General features: G+C 44.4%; 1 protein-coding gene across 1 annotated transcript; it reads right to left on the minus strand.

Annotated features, from left to right (window-relative positions):
- Nucleotides 1-1,397: 1,397 nt before the first annotated feature.
- On the minus strand, nucleotides 1,398-19,085 carry pebp1 (phosphatidylethanolamine binding protein 1). Its single transcript, XM_033043110.1, has 4 exons — nucleotides 18,620-19,085; nucleotides 16,295-16,404; nucleotides 13,554-13,654; nucleotides 1,398-1,762 (listed from the first exon to the last, which is right to left on the minus strand). The coding sequence occupies exons 1-4, from the start codon at nucleotides 18,752-18,754 to the stop codon at nucleotides 1,545-1,547; spliced, it is 564 nt and encodes a 187-aa protein (XP_032899001.1). The 5' UTR covers nucleotides 18,755-19,085; the 3' UTR covers nucleotides 1,398-1,544.
- Nucleotides 19,086-19,507: the final 422 nt, after the last annotated feature.

A 19,507-nucleotide genomic window follows, 5' to 3' on the forward strand; every position in this document is an offset into this window, starting at 1 on the left:
GAGTGTGGATGGAGGGGGAAGGGTGGGGAGGGGGAAGGGGGTGGGGGAGAGAGGGAAGGGGTGGGGGGATGGGGAGAGAGGGAAGGGGTGGGGGAGGGGAAATAGTGGGGAGGGAGGAGGGGTAGGGACAGTCCATTTGTTCCCCATTCCCTATCACCCCCAATCCACTTTCTCTATTCCCACACACGTGATGACGCGCTTCGACACAGGCTGCGGGGGTGGGGGGGCGGGGCTGATGCTGGGGCTGCTGCAAAGGCATATGTAAATGATCCATTCCGATTGGACATCTGTGAGCATTGGGCATTGGGCATTGTGACATCACGCGATGGAACGTTCACCAACATTCTATGGGTGAACATAAACACGACGAAATTTAATCAGGAGTGGATACTTGGAATGAAAAGTGAAATCTCTACTAAATGGAAAAAATCTCGGCGTTTCTGGGTCTGACGTTGGCGTAGCAATGAATCAAAGGCTGGCAGCCACAAATCAGAAACACACACAGCCAGCCAGCCACAGAGTTTTATATTATAACTAGACCAAGTGCAGACCCGTTGGGTCTGTTTCCCCAACGCGCGTTTGCAGGGGGGGGGGGGGAGCTGCGGCATCACACTCACACTAACCACCCCCCAAACACACAGGTGGGGGGAGGGGGAGACGGGGTGGGGAGAGGGGAGGGAGGGGAGAGGTGGAGGGGGAAATGTGAGAGATTTGGGAGGGAGAGCGGGGTAGGGGGAGAGAGAGGGGATGGGAAGGGGAGGAGAGTGGGGAGTGGGAGGAGAGTGGGGAGGGCAGGAAGGGGGAAAGAGGGGTAGGAAAGGAGTAGCGGGGAGTGGTGCAAGAGAGAGGGGAAGGGGGTGGGGGGGAGATGGGGGTGAAGAGGGGTGGGGGAGGGGGTGGGAGTGTCATACAGCACAGAAACGGGTCTTTTAACCTAGCTTTCCCAAAGCGACCAAGGTGCCCCATCTTCACGAGTCCGACCTGCACATGTTTGGCCCAAATCCCTCTCAACATTTCCAACCCATGGCACTGTCCAAATGCCTTTTAAACGTGACTAGACCAGGTGCGGACCCGTTGGGCCCAACCACCCAAGGCAATATTCCACCACTGACCCATAGCCCCCAACTGCGCAGGCGTGGCTGACGGGTTGTCCTATTAAATCTTTCCCCTCAAAGCTTTAGAAAACCTTTAGAAAAGAGATGAGGAGGAATTTGTTTTGTAAGAAGTTGGTGAATCTGTGGAATTCATTGGCCTAGAAGGCTGTGGATATTTTTAAGGCAGATAGATTCTTGATTAGTACTGGTGTCGGGGGTTATGGGGAGAAGGCAGGAGAATTACAAATTACCTGGTACCACCTTCCGGTGTCTGAACTGTGAAATATAAAAGACACAATTCAATTATCATCCACTCATGTTTTATTTTAGAGTCAAAAGCAAGGTGGTTGCCATGACAGGAACTGTGAACACAACAATACTATTGACATTAGTCACAAGGATGTGCACATTTGTTAAAACTGCAAAACTGTTCAGAAACTTGCAATTTTTTTACTTTCCAGCTAACTGGTCATAAAGTTTTGGCACATAATTATCCCATTCAGCTTGATAACAGATGCCAGCCACTGGCGAACCCAAACTGTACTTCTTACGGAAAGCGGCAGTTTTGAAATTCCCGCGCTTATCGCCAGACCGGTTGGTCAATCGTGGTTCATCACATTGTAACGCTTTAGATTGTTCATAAACCAGCCAGACATAGCGGTGAAGACCTGAAATAAATGTTGACAGTTAATTTAAACAAAAACACCAGCTGGCAACATTTAGCTATCTTCAAGAATCAAAGCAGCACTGGAGACAGCCATTGGCTGAGAGTTTAAGCTATCTCTCTTCAGTTGTTTCCTGTTCATCCTATTATCCTACAGCTGCTAATTTCTCATTTGTAAACATTCAACCTTCCCCCCCCCATCGACAAACTGTACACTGCAAGGGCCAGGAAGCGAGCGGGTAAGCTCATCTTTGGCCCCTCTCAACCCTGGCCACAAACTCTTTGAAGCACTTCCCTCTGGAAGGCTACTCCGGATTGTCAAAGCTGCCACAGCCAGACATAAAAAACAGCTTTTTTCCACGAGCAGTACAGTGCCCCCTCCATAATGTTTGGGACAAAGACCCATATTTATATATTTGCCTCTGTACTCCACAATTTGAGATCTGTAATAGAAAAAAATCACATGTGGTTAAAGTGCATGTGGTCAGATTTTATTAAAGGGTATTTTTATATATTTTGGTATCACCATGTAGAAATTACAGCAGTGTTTTTTCATAGTCCCCCCCATTTCAGGGCACCATAATGTTTGGGACACATGGCTTCACAGGGTTTGTAATTGCTCAGGTGTGTTTAATTGCCTCCTTAATGCAGGTATAAGAGAGCTCTTAGCACCTAGACAAAAATGCTGGAGAAATGTTTATGAAGGAACTGCAGATTCTCCAGCATTTTTGTCTACCTTCGATTTCTTAGCACCTAGTCTTTCCTCCAGTCTTTACATCACCTTTGGAAACTTTTATTGCTGTTTATCAACATGAGGACCAAAGTTGTGCCAATGAAAGTCAAATAAGCCATTATGAGACTGAGAAACAAGAATAAAACTGTTAGAGATATCAGCCAAACCTCAGGCTTACCAAAATCAACTGTTCGGAACATCATTAAGATGAAAGTGAGCACTGGTGAGCTTACTAATTTCAAAGGGACTGGCAGGTCAAGGAAGACCTTCACAGCTGATGACAGAAGAATTCTCTCTATAATAAAGAAAAATCCTCGAACACCAGTCTGACAGATCAAAAGCACTGTGGATTTGTCAATGGCCACTGTCGGCGGAAGACTTCATGAACAGAAATACAGAGTCTATACTGCAAGATGCAAACCACTGGTTAGCTGCCAAAATATGATGGCCAGGTTAGTTTGCCAAGAAGTACTTAAAAGAGCAACCACAGCTCTGGAAAAAGCCCTTGTGGACAGATCAGACGAAGATTAACTTATATCAGAGTGATGACAAGAGCAAAGTATGGAGGAGAGAAGGAACTGCCCAAGATCCAAAGCATACCACCTCATCTGTGAAACATGGTGCTGGGGGCGTTATGGCCTGGGCATGTATGGTTGCTGAAGGTACTGGCTCACTTATCTTAATTGATGATACAATTGCCGATGGTAATAGCATAATGAACTCTGAAGTGTATAGACACATCCTATCTGGTCGTTCAACCAAATGCCTCCAAACTCATTGGCCGGCGGTCCATTCTACAGCAAGACAATAATCCCAAACATACTGCTGAAGCAACAAAGGAGTTTTTCAAAGCTAGAAAATGGTCAATTCTTGAGTGGCCCAGTCAATCACCCGATCTGAACCCAATTGAGCATGCCTTTTATATGCTGAAGACACCCAGCAATTGGTGATGTCCGTGAATCGCAGACTTCAAGCAGTCATACATGCAAAGGATATGCAACAAAATACTAAACATGATTACTTTAATTTACATGACATTGCTGTGTGCAGAACAGTATGGTGCCCTGAAATGGGGGGGACTATGGATAAACACTGCTGTAATTTCTACATGGTGAAACCAAAATGTTTAAAAATGGCCTTTATTAAAATCTGACAATGTGCACTTTAACCAGATATGATTTTTTTAAATTACAAATCTCAAATTGTGGCAAATAAATAAATTATTGGTCTTTTTCCCCCAAACATTATGGATGGCACTGTAGCTCTGTGAGGAAAGGGTTAACAGACATGGTTGATTTAGACTAGGGATAGACATATAACTTAGAAAGAAATAAGATGTCAGCAGAAGCCAGACTGCTGGTAGAATAGAAAGTAACAATATAAAGAACAGAGAGAAATTCTAGATAATAGCAGCAAGTACAGATGGTGACATTTCAAGGATGAGAGTCAGAAGATAACCAGTCAGACAAGAACATAACGGGGACTGGGGGAAGGGGCATGAACTACTCTGTACTGCACTTGCTTGATGAGATGCCATGAAAATGTACTCACACCCACTATGACAAGATGCCTAATTTAAATGCACATGCGATGCATGATAGGGGAGGTGCCTTTGACGTTGGGTGGGCGTTCCACGACGTTCTCGTGGGAATCTGGGCTTTATGTTATGATTGGAAGAAGCTCAATGGGGAGAGATGAGAATGTGATAATAATGAAAAGAAATGTATAAAGATAGAAGACATCCCGATCCTCGGTGTGCCTCTAGGGGACATCAGTGGAGAGGCACCTATTCTGCAGAATATGAAATTAATAAAAACACTTCTTTGTCTGAATTTGTCTCAAGAGCATTTGTGATTTTTGAATCTCACAACTTGGGGGCTCGTTTCCGAGATCCAATACTCTGGACAGCTGACGGGAGTAGACGGACGAAGGGAAGGTGCACCCTGCTGAGTTCAGCGGTCTCAGACTCCTTGCTTGCCGTCAGCTGTTTAAGCATAAGTAATCCGGACCAAACAGAGACTCGACACAGAAGTGAGAGTGATAGGATCGCGAAAATTCGAGTGATCTGTGCATAGAACCCCGGTAAGAAACTTTTTACTATTATAGCTAATTTACCTGGGCCAATTTGATAAAGATCGGAGAGGAATTCAGTCGTGATCGGGAGACATGGGCAAATGTAAATGAAAAACCTGAAAGGGAGGGGAAATGGCTGACGCCAAATCCCCGCATTCTGCCAATAGGTCCTTTGGGCAAATTGCATAGCTCTGGGGCAGGAATACCCAGGGATGACGAATACAGGGGCCCTCGGTGTAGATGTAGAGCAAGCCGCTGGTGGGCAGGAAGACCCAGGAAGAGAGAATACAGGGGCCGGGGTAGATGTAGAGCAGAGCCACTGGGGACAGGAATACCCAGGAGGAGAGAATTAGACCCCTGGGGGAGGTGCCTAGGAGAGGACCCCAAGGGGGAAGGGGGTTTGTTAATGTCCCCTTAACCAGTACCGAAGTGAGGAACTTCAGGAAGGAGATGAAAAGCCTCCTAGAGGATCCTTTAGGTCTGGCAGAGCAGTTAGATCAATTCCTTGGGCCAAACACTTATACATGGGAGGAGTTGATGGCCATTATGGGGAATCTCTTCACATCAGAGGAGAGGCAAATGATTAGGGCAGCAGCAATGAAAAAGTGGGAACAGGAGAACCCTCCAGGGCAGCAGAATGCAGCGGCAGCAGATAAATTCCCAGTACAAGAGCCAGATTGGGACAAGGGAACAGAAACAGGACGAAGGAATATGAAGGACCTGCGGGAGATAATTATAAAAGGGATAAGAGAGGCAGTACCCAAAGGACAGAATTTCGAACGAGCATTTGAGAATGGACAGCAGAAAGATGAGGCCCCGACAGTGTTCCTTCAGAGACTCAGGAAGAACATGCAACAGTATTCTGGAATAGACCCGGACTCAGGGGCAGGACAACAATTGCTTAGGGCCAATTTCGTGACCAAATCCTGGCCTGATGTAAGGAAGAAATAAGGAACAGATAGAGACAGGAAAGTTCCTGAGACAGGATGATAAGGGAGTTAACCCGAAAGTAGCAGATAAGAAGACGGCAGAGGCCGCGAAAGGGGGATGTGATAGAAGACGGCAAAGGCCGGGGACAACAGTGCAGGCAGGGAGAAAATATAAATTGAATAATCTATTTGAAGTAAGAATGAAACGAAGTGATTTGTTTGAAAACCGGTTTGGAACAAATGGTTGAAATGAGCAAGTTGTAAAATTGAACACAGACGCCCCCGTGGCGGAGGTGGGAATTCCCACTGTGTTTGGGCCGTGGGGGATTGCGAACAAGCTGCAAAAATGAACTATTTGTATCCTGGTAACCTGAGAGAGAGAAGTTGTAAAAATCGTTTCTTGGCTTTTAGATTTCTCGTCAGTAAAGTTAACTGGAAATAAGTTAATTGATGAAACATGACCAGCTTTTATGTTGTTTTATGGTAGACATACAAGTTGAGAAACACAGACAGAGAGAGAGAGAGAGAGACAGAGAGCGAGAGAGAGACACAGACACAGTACGAAGTAAGACAGTACCCCATTTCAACCGAGGGACGAAAAGGCTTACAACCAATCATTGAGAATTTATTAGAGGACGGGTTATTGGAACCATGTATGTCCCCCTACAATACTCCGATCCTACCAGTCAGAAAGACCGACAGGACGTTTAGACTCGTACAGGACTTGAGGGAACTGAACAAGGTGGTCCAAGCCCGACACCCGGTAGTGCCTAACCCTTACACCTTCATGGGACGGATACCCCCAAGCCACAAATGGTTTAGTGTGGTAGATTTAAAGGATGCCTTCTGGAGCTGTCCGCTGGCAACAGAGAGTAGAGACTTATTCGCCTTTGAATGGGAAAACCTAAAAAACCGGGCGAAAGCAATAATTCCGGTGGGCGGTGCTCCCTCAAGGTTTTACAGAATCACCAAATTTATTCGGCCAAATTTTAGAGCAGGTATTGGAGGATTTCCCAGGACACGGGGAAACGCAACTATTACAGTATGTGGATGACCTCCTTTTGTCAGGAGAGAGAGAAGAGGAAGTAAGGGACGCCACAATAAGCCTGTTAATCTTCTTGGGAAGGAAGGGGTTAAGAGTGTCCCGTAACAAGCTTCAATTTGTGAAACAAGAGGTAAAATATCTGGGACATCTGATAAGTGGAGGAAAGAGACGAATCAACCCTGAAAGGATAGCTGGGATCACGGGAGTACCACTACCAAAGAATAAGAAAGAGATCCGAAAATTCCTGGGATTGATAGGATACTGTCGACTGTGGATAGATGGATCCTCCAGGTGCATAGATGGAAAAAGACATAGTGGGTACGGTATAGTGAACGGGGAAACTATGGAGGAAATTGAAAGCGGCAGGCTGCCTGGTAGTTGGTCAGCTCAATCTTGTGAATTATATGCATTAATGAGAGCTTTAGAATTATTGGAGGGGAAGGAAGGGACAGTATATACCGATTCAAAATACGCTTTTGGAGTAGTACACACCTTTGGGAAGATCTGGAAAGAGCGAGGAATGATAACAACTCGAGGTAAAGAATTAGCGCATGAGCAATTGGTAGGACAGACACTGGAAGCCTTGCAAAAACCAGAACGAATAGCCATAGCATATGTGGCAGGGCATCAGAAGGGTAACACCCTGGAGGCCAGAGGAAATAGGGCAGTGGATGAGGTTGCAAAAAGAGCAGCCACAGAACAGATGGTAGAAATGAAGTCACTAATACCTTTAAGGGAACCAGAGGAAAAGATACCTATCTTTAGTGAGAAAGAACAGGAAAACATGAAAGAAATGGGGGCTCAGCGTACTTCAAATGGGAAATGGTGGAAAGCAGCTATTGAACAAAGAAATAATGAGGGAGTTATTAGGGAGATTACATGGACAAAGCCATTGGGGAACACAAGCCCTCTGTGACACCCTCCTCAGAACCTACGCTTGCTGTGGGATGTTTACCATGACCAAACAAGTCATAAGGGGCTGTGTAATATGTCAGCGAATTAATAAGAAAATCACGAGAGCAGTCCCAGGAGGAGGACAACCATTAGCAGTTAGGCCCTTCCAAAGAATACAGATAGATTTTACCGAGCTGCCCCGGGTACGAACATGGAAGTACCCGTTAGTGGTAGTGGACCATTTCACCAGATGGGTAGAGGCATTCCCCACGGCAACTGCCACCTCACAGGCGGTAGCCAAGATATTATTAGAACAAATTATACCCAGATATGGGATTGTGGAAACAATAGACTCAGATAGAGGGACCCATTTTGCCTCCAAAACACATGAAATGATATGTGAAGCACTGGGAATAGAATGGAAATTGCATACACCATGGCATCCCCAGAGCTCAGGAAAGGTGGGAAAGAATGAATGGCACCTTAAAGACCCAAATCACCAAGTTGATAGAGGAAACGGGACTCCCCTGGACTAAGTGCCTCCCGATAGCCCTGTTGAGAATCCGAACAGCACCTCGAAAAGACATAGGGATATCACCATATGAAATGTTATTCGGGCTCCCATACTTAGGGAAGATAGAAGGAGTCCCAACAATACAAGGGAACGATGTGTTCCTGAGGAACTATTTACTGGCAGTGTCCCAATCTCTTGCAGAACTAAAAATTAAAGGATTGCTGGCCCAGAGCCCACCACTGGACTTTCCGATTCACTCAGTCAAGGCTGGAGACTGGGTATTAATAAAAAACGTGGAAAGAAGAAAAGCTGCAACCTAAGTGGACTGGACCCTACCTGGTGTTACTAATCACGGAGACAGCAGTACAAACAAAAGAGAAAGGGTGGACACACGCAAGTCGAGTTAAGGGTCCTGTGGAGGCCCCACCAGACGATATCAGCCCGTGGACTGTGCGCAAAGGAAAAGAACCATTGACTTTAATATTTACCAAGAACCCGCAGGAAAAATGAAGATTTCGTGTTGGTGGGTCGTGTGTTGGGTGGTTACCCAACTTGTAAGTAATGTAACATGCATAAAAATCACAATACCACAGAATAGAAGGTCCACCACCATCCCATTTAATGTATGTAAAGGAAAATGGTGGTGCGACTATAGAATGTATCTATGCACCCATCCCTGTAAAGATTGGCACGCGGTGTTTACTTCATCAAAATATGGGTGGCATCGGACCACCTATCAAACTGATAGGTGGAGAGTATATCAAAACCCAAACGAGAAATTGCCAGGACGCGTATATGTGAGCATACAGAGTGTCCAAATACAGGAAAGTGGTAGGTATTGGATATGTGCAGATACAACAGGGAAGGACGCATGTCTGAAGTTTGAGATAGAAGTAAAGCAAGATGGGAAGATGGTAATATACGAGGATAGGGGAGAGGTGTTCAAGATAGATGACAGTCAGAATAGGGATCCCGGGGCAACACCAGCACCACCAGTAGTCAGCAATGTCACCAGGGAAGATGAGTCTAAGGATCTGAAGATAATGATAGTAGCAGGAGAAACAGGATTAAGGCAGTTATATAAGAAAGGAATACCAACAAGGGGAAAAGGAGCCAACACCTGGCTTGCCTGGATGATGTACACAGCCAGAAGTATGCAACGAACCAATTGTTACACCTGCGCTGGAGCTAGGCCTCAGCTGGTCCCAGTACCATTTCCCCTGAATTGGGATAGAACACCTAGGGCTATGACATGTATACTACAGCTATTCACGAATCCCCTCTTACCAAAGAATGTGATATGCCAGAGTTATCATTACCTATTTCCGGCCAGCAACAACAATACAAAGGGCTAAAGGGAAGACCCTCGACCTCCTCCATTTACCATTCCTTTTGGGGAGGAGGGGTTTGAGTGCTATACAAGAAATAACCCAGAGGGACAGGACATGGGGGAGGTGCTCAACTGCAATAAGACGTATAATATAACGGCTGAGGAACAGGGGCCGCTGTTCAATAGCTCCTGGCTGAAAAAGCAGATAGTCAGTAGAGCCAATGTCTGGTGGTGGTGCGGGGAGAATACCCTGTGGCCCCGGTTACCAGGGTCATGGACGGGAACCTGTACCCTCATACAACTGATGATGCCCTTCACCATAGCAGTAGAACATGCTGTAGAACTCGATAAAGGAAGCCGACGACAAAAGAGAAAGGTGAGAGGATCATTCGACACACACATCTATATAGATGCGATAGGGGTGCCAAGAGGGGGACCCGATGAATTTAAAGCCAAAAATCAGATAGCTGCGGGCTTTGAGTCCATACTCTTCTGGTGGTCCACAATTAATAAAAATGTGGACTGAATCAACTACTTATACTACAATCAAACAACGCTTTATAAATTACACTCGAGATGCAGTTGAAGGATTAGCGGAACAACTGACAGCTACCAGCCAAATGGCCTGGCAAAATCGCATGGCCTTGGACATGCTACTGGCTGAGAAGGGAGGGGTGTGTGTAATGTTTGGCGAACAATGCTGCACATATATCCCCAACAACACTGCTCCGGATGGGTCAGTATCAAGAGCCCGAGCAGGTCTCACCTCTCTGTCTATCGAATTGGCTGAGAACTCTGGAGTAGACACCTCCTGGACCGGATTTCTAGACTCCTGCTTTGGGAAATGGAAGCACATCTTTACATCAGCCCTAACATCAGTGATAGTCATGGCAGGGTTATTGTGTTTGTTCGGATGTTGTATCATTCCCTGCGTACGGGGATTGGCTCAGCGATTGATAGAAACAGCCCTGACGAAGAACAGTGCTGCCACCATAATGGCCTTCAGAACACAGTATGACCAACGAGAGGAGGATAGGGAGGTGAAGAATCTTCTGCTAGCATTAGAAAAGGAGGAGATAGTATAAATCAAGGGTGCGTAGCAAAAAGAAAAGAATGGATTGTGAGGAAAGAGTTAACAGACATGGTTGATTTAGACTAGGGATAGAAATATAACTTAGAAAGAAATAAGATGTCAGCAGAAGCCAGACTGCTGGTAGAATAGAAAGTAACAATATAAAGAACAGAGAGAAATTCTAGATAATAGCAGCAAGTACAGATGGTGACATTTCAAGGATGAGAGTCAGAAGATAACCACAGTCAGACAAGAACATAACGGGGACTGGGGGAAGGGGCATGAACTACTCTGTACTGCACTTGCTTGATGAGATGCCATGAAAATGTACTCACACCCACTATGACAAGATGCCTAATTTAAATGCACATGCGATGCATGATAGGGGAGGTGCCTTTGACGTTGGGTGGGCGTTCCACGACGTTCTCGTGGGAATCTGGGCTTTATGTTATGATTGGAAGAAGCTCAATGGGGAGAGATGAGAATGTGATAATAATGAAAAGAAATGTATAAAGATAGAAGACATCCCGATCCTCGGTGTGCCTCTAGGGGACATCAGTGGAGAGGCACCTATTCTGCAGAATATGAAATTAATAAAAACACTTCTTTGTCTGAATTTGTCTCAAGAGCATTTGTGATTTTTGAATCTCACAGCTCTACTCAACAGCCAAATGACTGTAGCCTCCTTTTGCTCTAGTATTTTATTTCATTCTTCACAAGTTTAAATTATAATGTTTTATTTTCAATTGTTTACTGTATATCGTGTTGTTACTTGCGAGCAAAGCATCAAGGCAAATGCCTTGTTTGTATACATACTTGGCGAATAACAAGTATTCAATTCAATTCAATTCTCCTTTGGAAGTTCTTAATGGCCGTTTCCACAACCCATACAGGCTCAAATTCTTGGTTAGCTTGTAAATACAGTACGGAAACAGGACCTTCGGCCTCCAAAGCTGTGGTGACCAGCAATCCCCGCACATTAACACTATCCTACACACACTAGGGACAGTTTACATTTATACCAAGCCTACAAATCTGTGCGTCTTTGGAGTGTGGGAGGAAACCGAAGATCTCAGAGAAAACCCATGCAGATCACAGGGAGAACGTACAAACTCCGTACAGACATGCATCCGTAGTCAGGATCGAACCCGGCTCTCTGGTGCTGTAAGGCAGCAATTCTTTTGTTGTGCCACCGTGACGTGAAGTTCTGCATCACTACTTTCTAGATAGAACTATTGTCCTCTCATCCCCATACCTTTAGCCCATCATTTGAATGTAATGTCCCCTGTCTTCAGGCAACACTTTGCAGGCAAATCTCTGGATTTTTCCTGCAAGAACTACAGATTCTCCAGTCTATGGTCAGAGCTAAAATTCCTCATCTGGGAACTATTATTTCCTGCACTTCCTAGAAACCTCATATTCTTAAAGAATGGTGCCAAGAACTGGATCCTATACTACATTCATGGCTGAATTGTTTTTTTTACAAGATACCCAACATTCTTCATTGCTTGTGTACTTTTATGCCTCTATGAAATCCTAGATTACCAACCACTCATGTTCTGCCACTTGCAATGTACATCAATCAGTCACTCACTCAAGTAATTAGAGCAGGCTGTTTGCCGGAAAAGGAACATCTGGAAAGTGGGATGCATTTAAAAATGTAAAGTATCATTGACTTGTTGCAATAGCTCGACAGCAGAACTTCTGATTGCAACATCACTTCTGCCTGAACGGGATGTTCTTTTGAAGTTGTTACATCATTCTCGAGGATTCCAGGGAACTGCTGGCAAGCTCATGTGAGCAGGCATGTGTGCCAGGTAAACCATTCTCCTTCCCCCACTCTACCAGACCAAATATGTACCATGAGCTAAGATACAATTGCAGACCAAGTCGAAAGCCATTTGCAATATTGGAAGTCAATAACTGGAAGTTTGGAATTCCATCACAGTGCAGATGTTCCTCATTCCGGTAAAAAATGAAAAAACAGGCATGTAGAAACCATTAATGCTTGTCCCATCATGATTACTCAAAATGCCATTACTTCATGATGAGATTAGAAAAGTCTGATGGCAAATGAAACTTTGGACTACTATAACATGAAAAACTCTTCCCATGGTATGATTCAAAGTCCTCCCTTGGTATCAGATTCAAAGAAATAATGAGTTTATCTTTGCAAAGATGGGGCAAAGTGGTGCAGAAGACAATGTTAACCAATTAAAGAAACCTTAAAGAAATTGAAAATCCATAATTTTCAGTTAAATAAATGCATTATTCATACACAGAATAATAATGCAACTTCACGCGACATTAAAATACATAGTATAACTTCCCATCATTGAAAGCATCTACGCTATTCCATCCAGTTCAGAACGGCTACACCATTGAAAGCATCTACGCTATTCCATCCAGTTCAGAACGGCTACTTTCCTACAGCCATCATATCATTGAACTGACCTGCACAGCCGTTCCTCAGAAATGGAATACTGGAGATCATCTCCAGGGCTTGTCTCTTTCCTGTTTTTTCTCTCTCATTAATTATGTCCGAGGTTCCCAACTGCTTTAACAGGACATCAATAATACACAAGAAGAGTAAGGCGACACGCCTCAATGAATGCTGACCAGTGGAATTAACATCCGTGGTGAAGTGCAATGACAGTTTGGTTTTGGTGCATGCCAACTCGCACTTTAGAGGGAGGAAGATGACATGCGCTACAAAATGTTCTGCCAAATTCACATCTCAATTATTATGTAATTAATCAAATTCCCGTTGCCTCATTCATCCCTCACGACAGGTGTAGAGCTGAGGATAAATTGCTGATTGCAATTTTCAGATTTCTATGTTTGTACTCTCTTGAGACTCCCGGAATTGTTGATATTGATTTTATGGAACAACAGGTTTTGTCATCACTCCACAAAAAATTCCAGACTGATAATATTCCCTTCACTCTTACATTTCAGGTAAAGCGTGGTTGCCTTATGTTTGGCTCTGACAACATTTAAAACACAGTGCACTAATATTGTATATTAATATTAGTACAAATGCATTATATTTCAGGATTATCTCATTTGTGCATTGGGTGCATTAGAAATGCACAATTGAGAGAATTGAAATTTAAATTTTCCACAAAACCTGTTGGTTAATTGTAACCAGAATTACGTAACACTTTTTATTAATGAATCAATCTGTACAATAAAACTGACTTGCCTGTTCCTTGGGGAGGACCAGAGCCAACATAGTCAGAAAGAATCTCTCCACTTTTAATATCATTTCCTTTCATATTGACGACAAGGAAATGATGCCATTCCCTAATAAATAAATAAAAAAACAAGATTAATTCTTGAGCAATGCACCACATTAGGCAGTTTGGAAAGTTAACTAAGAACCAGTTAAAATGGAAAATTCCAAGCACGAGTTTCAACAGTATGGTCCAAAAACACGAACAAAGTTTTGTAAGGAAGCATCCAGGTCCTGAATTTGGCGCTTTTATTAATAAATCCAACAGTTATGATGACAAGATAACCCCATTCTTGAAGAGTTAGCTAGTGAAGATTGATTGATGAGAAAATCGTTGCTGGAAAGTGTCCCATTTCAACACACTTTAGAGCAGCACGGATTACAAGAGCATGAGCTACATTTTCTGTACAAAGTTCACTGATACAAACACGGAAGCAAATGTTACTATTCGTGTGCTAGGCAACAACAAATATTGGGACATTTATGAAAGCACATACTGAGCATGCAGTTATCTCCACTTTCCCACCACAGTAACCCCATGTGTAGGAGAAAAATCACCGTTACATCCAATCCATAAACGTCATCTACAAATATGTATAATCTACTTCAAGTAATCATTTGTTTTTGCTTTACACATTTAACAGTTGAATGCAATAAACTCTGTATATACAAACAAATCATTTATAAATATTTTGAAAGTTTTAATGGCAAACTTTAAAAAAACAATTTAAAATTCACGAATCCAGTTCACTTTATTTTAATAACAATTATATAAACAGGAGGGATAATATTCTTCAGGATTCATTTCATAACATCTCATCTCATATTAGTTGGGCCAGAGATGCTAAATAAAGGAGTTGCTGTACTCTCAGATTACTGCAGTAGTGCCTTCAAGGAATTTAGAACATCCATGGTGGTTTGTTCACTAAAGGATGTTTAAAACACATAACCTTGAATGTGTTTAAATTATCTTCCCTTCACACTAAGAAATAATGAAGACATGGCATTTTATAAACGTTGTAAAATACAGTAATACCATGTTTAGTGTTACCCCACCCGCATAGTGCTGCTTCGCTACTGTGCTCCTTTATTTTGGAGCCTTCTTTTTGTTTAAAACAGTCCGCAGAATGCAATGACATAAATGTTTTGCGATTTGACCAACGTGAGAACAATGTGATAACTGTGCGGGGGGAATATAACGCAATAACTCTGCATGGGGGAAAATCAAAGCTCCAGTCGGAGGTGGGCAGAGGAGGAAGAACGCCGGGTTCAGACATATCTCATACAAGCACAAAGACGAAGGAGAGAACAGGGCAAGTCTGAAAAGTGGCACGATGCCAGCGGAACAAGTGTTGGGATAGGGTCGCGCCAGGACTATTGGTCACTTGGGCTCAGTCCACCGCACAGGGAAGTAGACTCCAAACATGAGAATGTTGTGTTGTGTTGGGTTGTATTGTCAGGTTGAATTACTCCAAATCCCCTCTGGTGGAATGAGGGCGTTGGGTGGTGGGGGATGTGACTGACAACCAGTTTCAGTCGGTGAAGATGCAGGGGAGGTACAAGCATGAGTTCTGGACATGAAGAGCTAAAGGCTTACCATTGATTGAAGGTTTTGGTTGGGTCAAGTCAGCTGAAGGAGTGAATCAGGTCGTTTCATGTCTCGTTTACACGTGAGCCGCCAATGTACATTAAATAAATTGCTAAACATCTGGTGTAAACATTGTTGAAATGTCTACGGACTTACAAGCGAGTTAGCAAAAGTTAGCAATAAGTGAGTTAAAAATCAGGATTGCATCTCATTCATGAGATATTATAATAACCCGGTGAGCGCTGTTTTGTTTTGTAATCCATTTTCTTGGAACGTATCTAGACTGTATGTACAATACTTATTTTGACTGGTTGAAATCTGCTCAAAACAGGAATGTAAGTAAAATTTGTTGAGTACAGGAAACGGGGAAAGCAAAGATGTAAGTTTAAATTATCAATAGTTAAGATTTATCTTTTGTAGGCATTGGTGATTTTCTAATCCTGTTATCTTTCTGCCTTTTAAAGTTGCTGAATTGTGCACGTTAATTTGCCTCTCCATCAGGGAAGATGAACATTAATTGACAATAGCAAGCAAATCCAGGAATTACAGGTTGGACATCAACAACAAAAAGGACTAATAAATCACTGTAAATGGTAAAAGGCTGTAAAACTCAGTTGAAGTTATGTTTTACATTATGAAGAATCAGGGAATGCAGGATATTTTTCAAAACATTCCACAAGATGTCAAATTTGCTAAATATTTTTGCTAGTATCAATATATGTCATAGATTGAGAAACGATGAGGAGAAATAAATATTTGCACACGTCAAATGGGAACTAGATTATTTTAACTCCTTAAGCCCGTTTTGCCAGTGAGATCCCAGTATTTTTACAACCAATCTGCAAGATATATGTTTTTTATTAACCTAATTTGCCAGTGACCATTTACAGAACAATAAAAATAGGTGTTTCTTCCTGAACAACTAGCTCTACATTTTAGACTACAACTACCCTGTTTCAGCCTCTCCATCTTCAGCAAATGATAAATGCCGAGCATCATTTTAAAATTTGTCACATTTCGCCAATTTATTGAAAAATTGGCGAAATGTAGGTTGTTCTTTTCACTGCAAATTGCACCCTCAGTCTCTTCCTTGAAGAAATAACCAGGAATGATTAATACCAACCTAAATTTTGGTTTCTCCCTACTTGGAGCATCGGGGTCGGTCAGAACTAGAGTGTATTGCTTGGCTGGACTGCAACCAGGCCAGTTAATGCTGACTGGACGTTTCTGCACCTGCACCAGGAAATTAAATGTTTTAACATCAGTTATTAGCATTATGTCAAGTTTAAAGACTTATAACCATATAACAATTACAGCACGGAAACAGGCCAGCTAGGCCCTTCTAGTCCGTGCCGAACACTTACTCTCACCTAGTTTCATCTACCTGCACTCAGACCATAACTCTTGGAAGAGAAAATGGAATGGGTTCAAGATCAAACCAGTTGAGGGAGGAGAATCAATCTGAAGAAGGGTCTCAACCCAAAACATCACCTGCCCGTTCCCTCCTCCCAACTGTAGAGGCACCAGAAGGTAGAGGTCCAGCAGAAACCTGTGACAAAAGGAGTGATCATAGATGGCAAGTACAGGAAGCCGAGGCAGGACTGGCTTGGGTTCCTAGGCTAGGCACCACATTGAGAACCAGAAAAAGGCAAACTTATTAGGGACAGAAAGACAGCCAATGTCCACTGGAGGAACACTACACAGACCTACTCGACCACAACTCCACCATTAGCATGAGCACAGTTGACTCCATTCTACAACAGCCCATGCAGATATGCCTTGCCATAATTCCAGGCCTAACAAGTCAAGATGGCCACAACACAACTAACCCCAAAGCAAACAGGCCTCTGGAGCAAACAGTATCCCACTGGTCACTCTTGGGGGTCATTTCTTTCTAAGAACCCACAGAACTGAAATTTAAGACAAATCATCCTGGATAATATCAAGTAGTAATTAGGGTTAAAGTAAGAATTGTCATCAGAAGGTCTTTCCCACCAGAGGGCGATCAATAATTTACAGAATAAATTCACACCATGAGGAAAGCAATCAATTAAGGCATCATGAAATGGGAAGGGTGGGTGGCAAAGACATTAGGATCCATCTGAATGGCCGAGTATCTAGCCCACCTCGCATGGTGATAACATGCAGAGGCGCTAGCTGCATATTCTGACTGCACTGATTTGATGACATTGGTGCTCCCCTCATATTAAAACAGTGAGTTCCATGGCAATTGTGGTACTCCGACCAGGGAAATGCCAAAAGAAAATGTCGCAAGAAATAAAGTTAAAAGTTTGATGTTTGAAAAGGTCTGGGACTGGGTCTGGGACAGACACATGCTGTTTCTCTTTGTGCAGGTGCTGCCAGATCTACCGAGTGTTTCCAGCACCTACATAATCATACAGTGTGGAAACAGGTTCTTCAGTCCAACTTGCCTGCACCGGTCAACATCTCCCAGCTACACTAGTCCCACCTGCCTGCATTTGGTCCATGTCCCTCCAAACCTGCCCAACCATTTCTTAAACGTTGGGATAGTCCCGGCCTCAACCACCTCCTCTGGCAGCTTGTTCCATACACCCATACATCCATACACCCACCTGTTCCGTACACCCACCTGTCCCGTACACCCACCTGTCCCGTACACCCACCTGTCCCGTACACCCACCTGTCCCGTACACCCACCTGTTCCTTACACCCACCTGTTCCATACACCCACCTGTCCCGTACACCCACCTGTCCCGTACACCCACCTGTCCCGTACACCCACCTGTCCCGTACACCCACCTGTTCCATACACCCACCTGTCCCGTACACCCACCTGTCCCGTACACCCACCTGTTCCATACACCCATACATCCATACACCCACCTGTTCCATACACCCACCTGTTCCATACACCCACCACCCACTGTGTGGAAAAGTTACCCCTCGGGTTTCAATTGAATCTTTTCCCCTTCACCTTGAACCTATGTCCTGTGGTCCTTGATTCCCCTACTCTGGGCAAGTCTGTGCATCTACCCGATCTATTCCTCTCTAGATCTTATACACCTACGCGTTTAACAAAAAAATCAGCATGGAATAAAACGACTTCCAGCATAAATAAAGCGTCGTGTGGAAGGGGCGGCATTGATTTTTGACAATGTCCACGGTCCACGGAGACTGCTGTCCTTCTGGAGAGTTCGGCGCCCGCTCCCTCCCTCCCTCCCACCCTCAGGCCTGCAGCAACACGCCGGCGGCCGGTTACAGCCCAGCGGCGGGACGGGGCGCGGCGTGATGGGGCCTGCATCAACCCCCCTCACCCTCCACCCGCCCCGGCCTCCACCGCCCCTTTGCCCCGGACACCCCCCCCCCCCCGTGCCTGGGTCGGGGTGAGCAGGAGCCATGATGGGCCCTGCATCAACCCCCCTCACCCTCCCCTTGCCCCCGGCCCCCGGCCCCCGGCCCCCGGTACCTGGGTGGGCGTCAGCACTTTGCCCAGCGCATCGATGTCCACGCCATCGTATTTGACAGCCAGCGGGTGCTGGGGTTTCTCATCCACTTCGTTCAAGGCCAGAGGTCCGCTCCATGCCTGTAGCTCGTCAGCCATACCCAGCTGTCACTGTCACCCACCGCCTGGCCTGCAGTAACTCGGCTCAATCACACACAAGCTGGCTTTAGTAGCTTTGTAGATTTGATCACGCCCCCCGACAGACTGCGACTACTGCCCTCTAGTATCTTTGCTGCTGCCTCTCCTCCTCCTCCTCTTCCCCAATCCACACAGGCTGCTGCATTCTGCCAGCTATACCAGCCAATCACTCGGAATAAAAAGCAGTCATTTTAAACCGTGGGCTTTGCAAAGTGCTGCTCAAGTTCAAGTTGAAGTAGACACTTGGACTATCTTTCATTGGACCTTATCTTATTCCCTTTATCCTGTATCTGTACACTTTGGACCACTCGATTGCAAAGTCTTTCTGTTCACTGGATAGCACGCAACAATGAAGCTTTTCACTGTACCTCGGTACACATGACAACAAACTCAACTTCAAAAGTCTGAGTGAGGGTCTCGACCCGAAACGTCATCCATTCCTTCTCTTCAGAAATGCTGCCTGTCCCGCTGAGTTACTCCAGCGTTTTGTGTCTACTTCAAAGTGAAACTGTTTACATCAATCCAGTTTGCCTTGCACAGGTTAGGAAAATAGATAAAAGGATAACACCGTAGATTAAAACACAAGTTGCTGGAGTAACTACAGTGTTCCAAGCCAAGTGAAACTCCTGGACCAGAAGTGCATCTAACTCGGCGGGAAGATATGTGACAACATTGTGTAGGAAAGAACTGCAGATGTTGGTTTAAATCGAAGGT

Source organism: Amblyraja radiata, chromosome 25, assembly GCF_010909765.2.
Source record: "Amblyraja radiata isolate CabotCenter1 chromosome 25, sAmbRad1.1.pri, whole genome shotgun sequence".
Lineage (NCBI taxonomy): Eukaryota > Metazoa > Chordata > Chondrichthyes > Rajiformes > Rajidae > Amblyraja > Amblyraja radiata.

What these genes read in the sequence shown, in the direction of transcription:
- pebp1 (XM_033043110.1), bottom strand. Translation starts at nt 18,754, where the DNA reads ATGGCTGACGAGCTACAGGCATGGAGCGGACCTCTGGCCTTGAACGAA. An exon ending in AAGTGCTGACGCCCACCCAG is followed by an intron (nt 16,405 to 18,619) that starts GTACCGGGGGCC and finishes TTCCTGGTGCAG; the next exon opens with GTGCAGAAACGTCCAGTCAG. An exon ending in AGGGAGAAACCAAAATTTAG is followed by an intron (nt 13,655 to 16,294) that starts GTTGGTATTAAT and finishes TTTATTTATTAG; the next exon opens with GGAATGGCATCATTTCCTTG.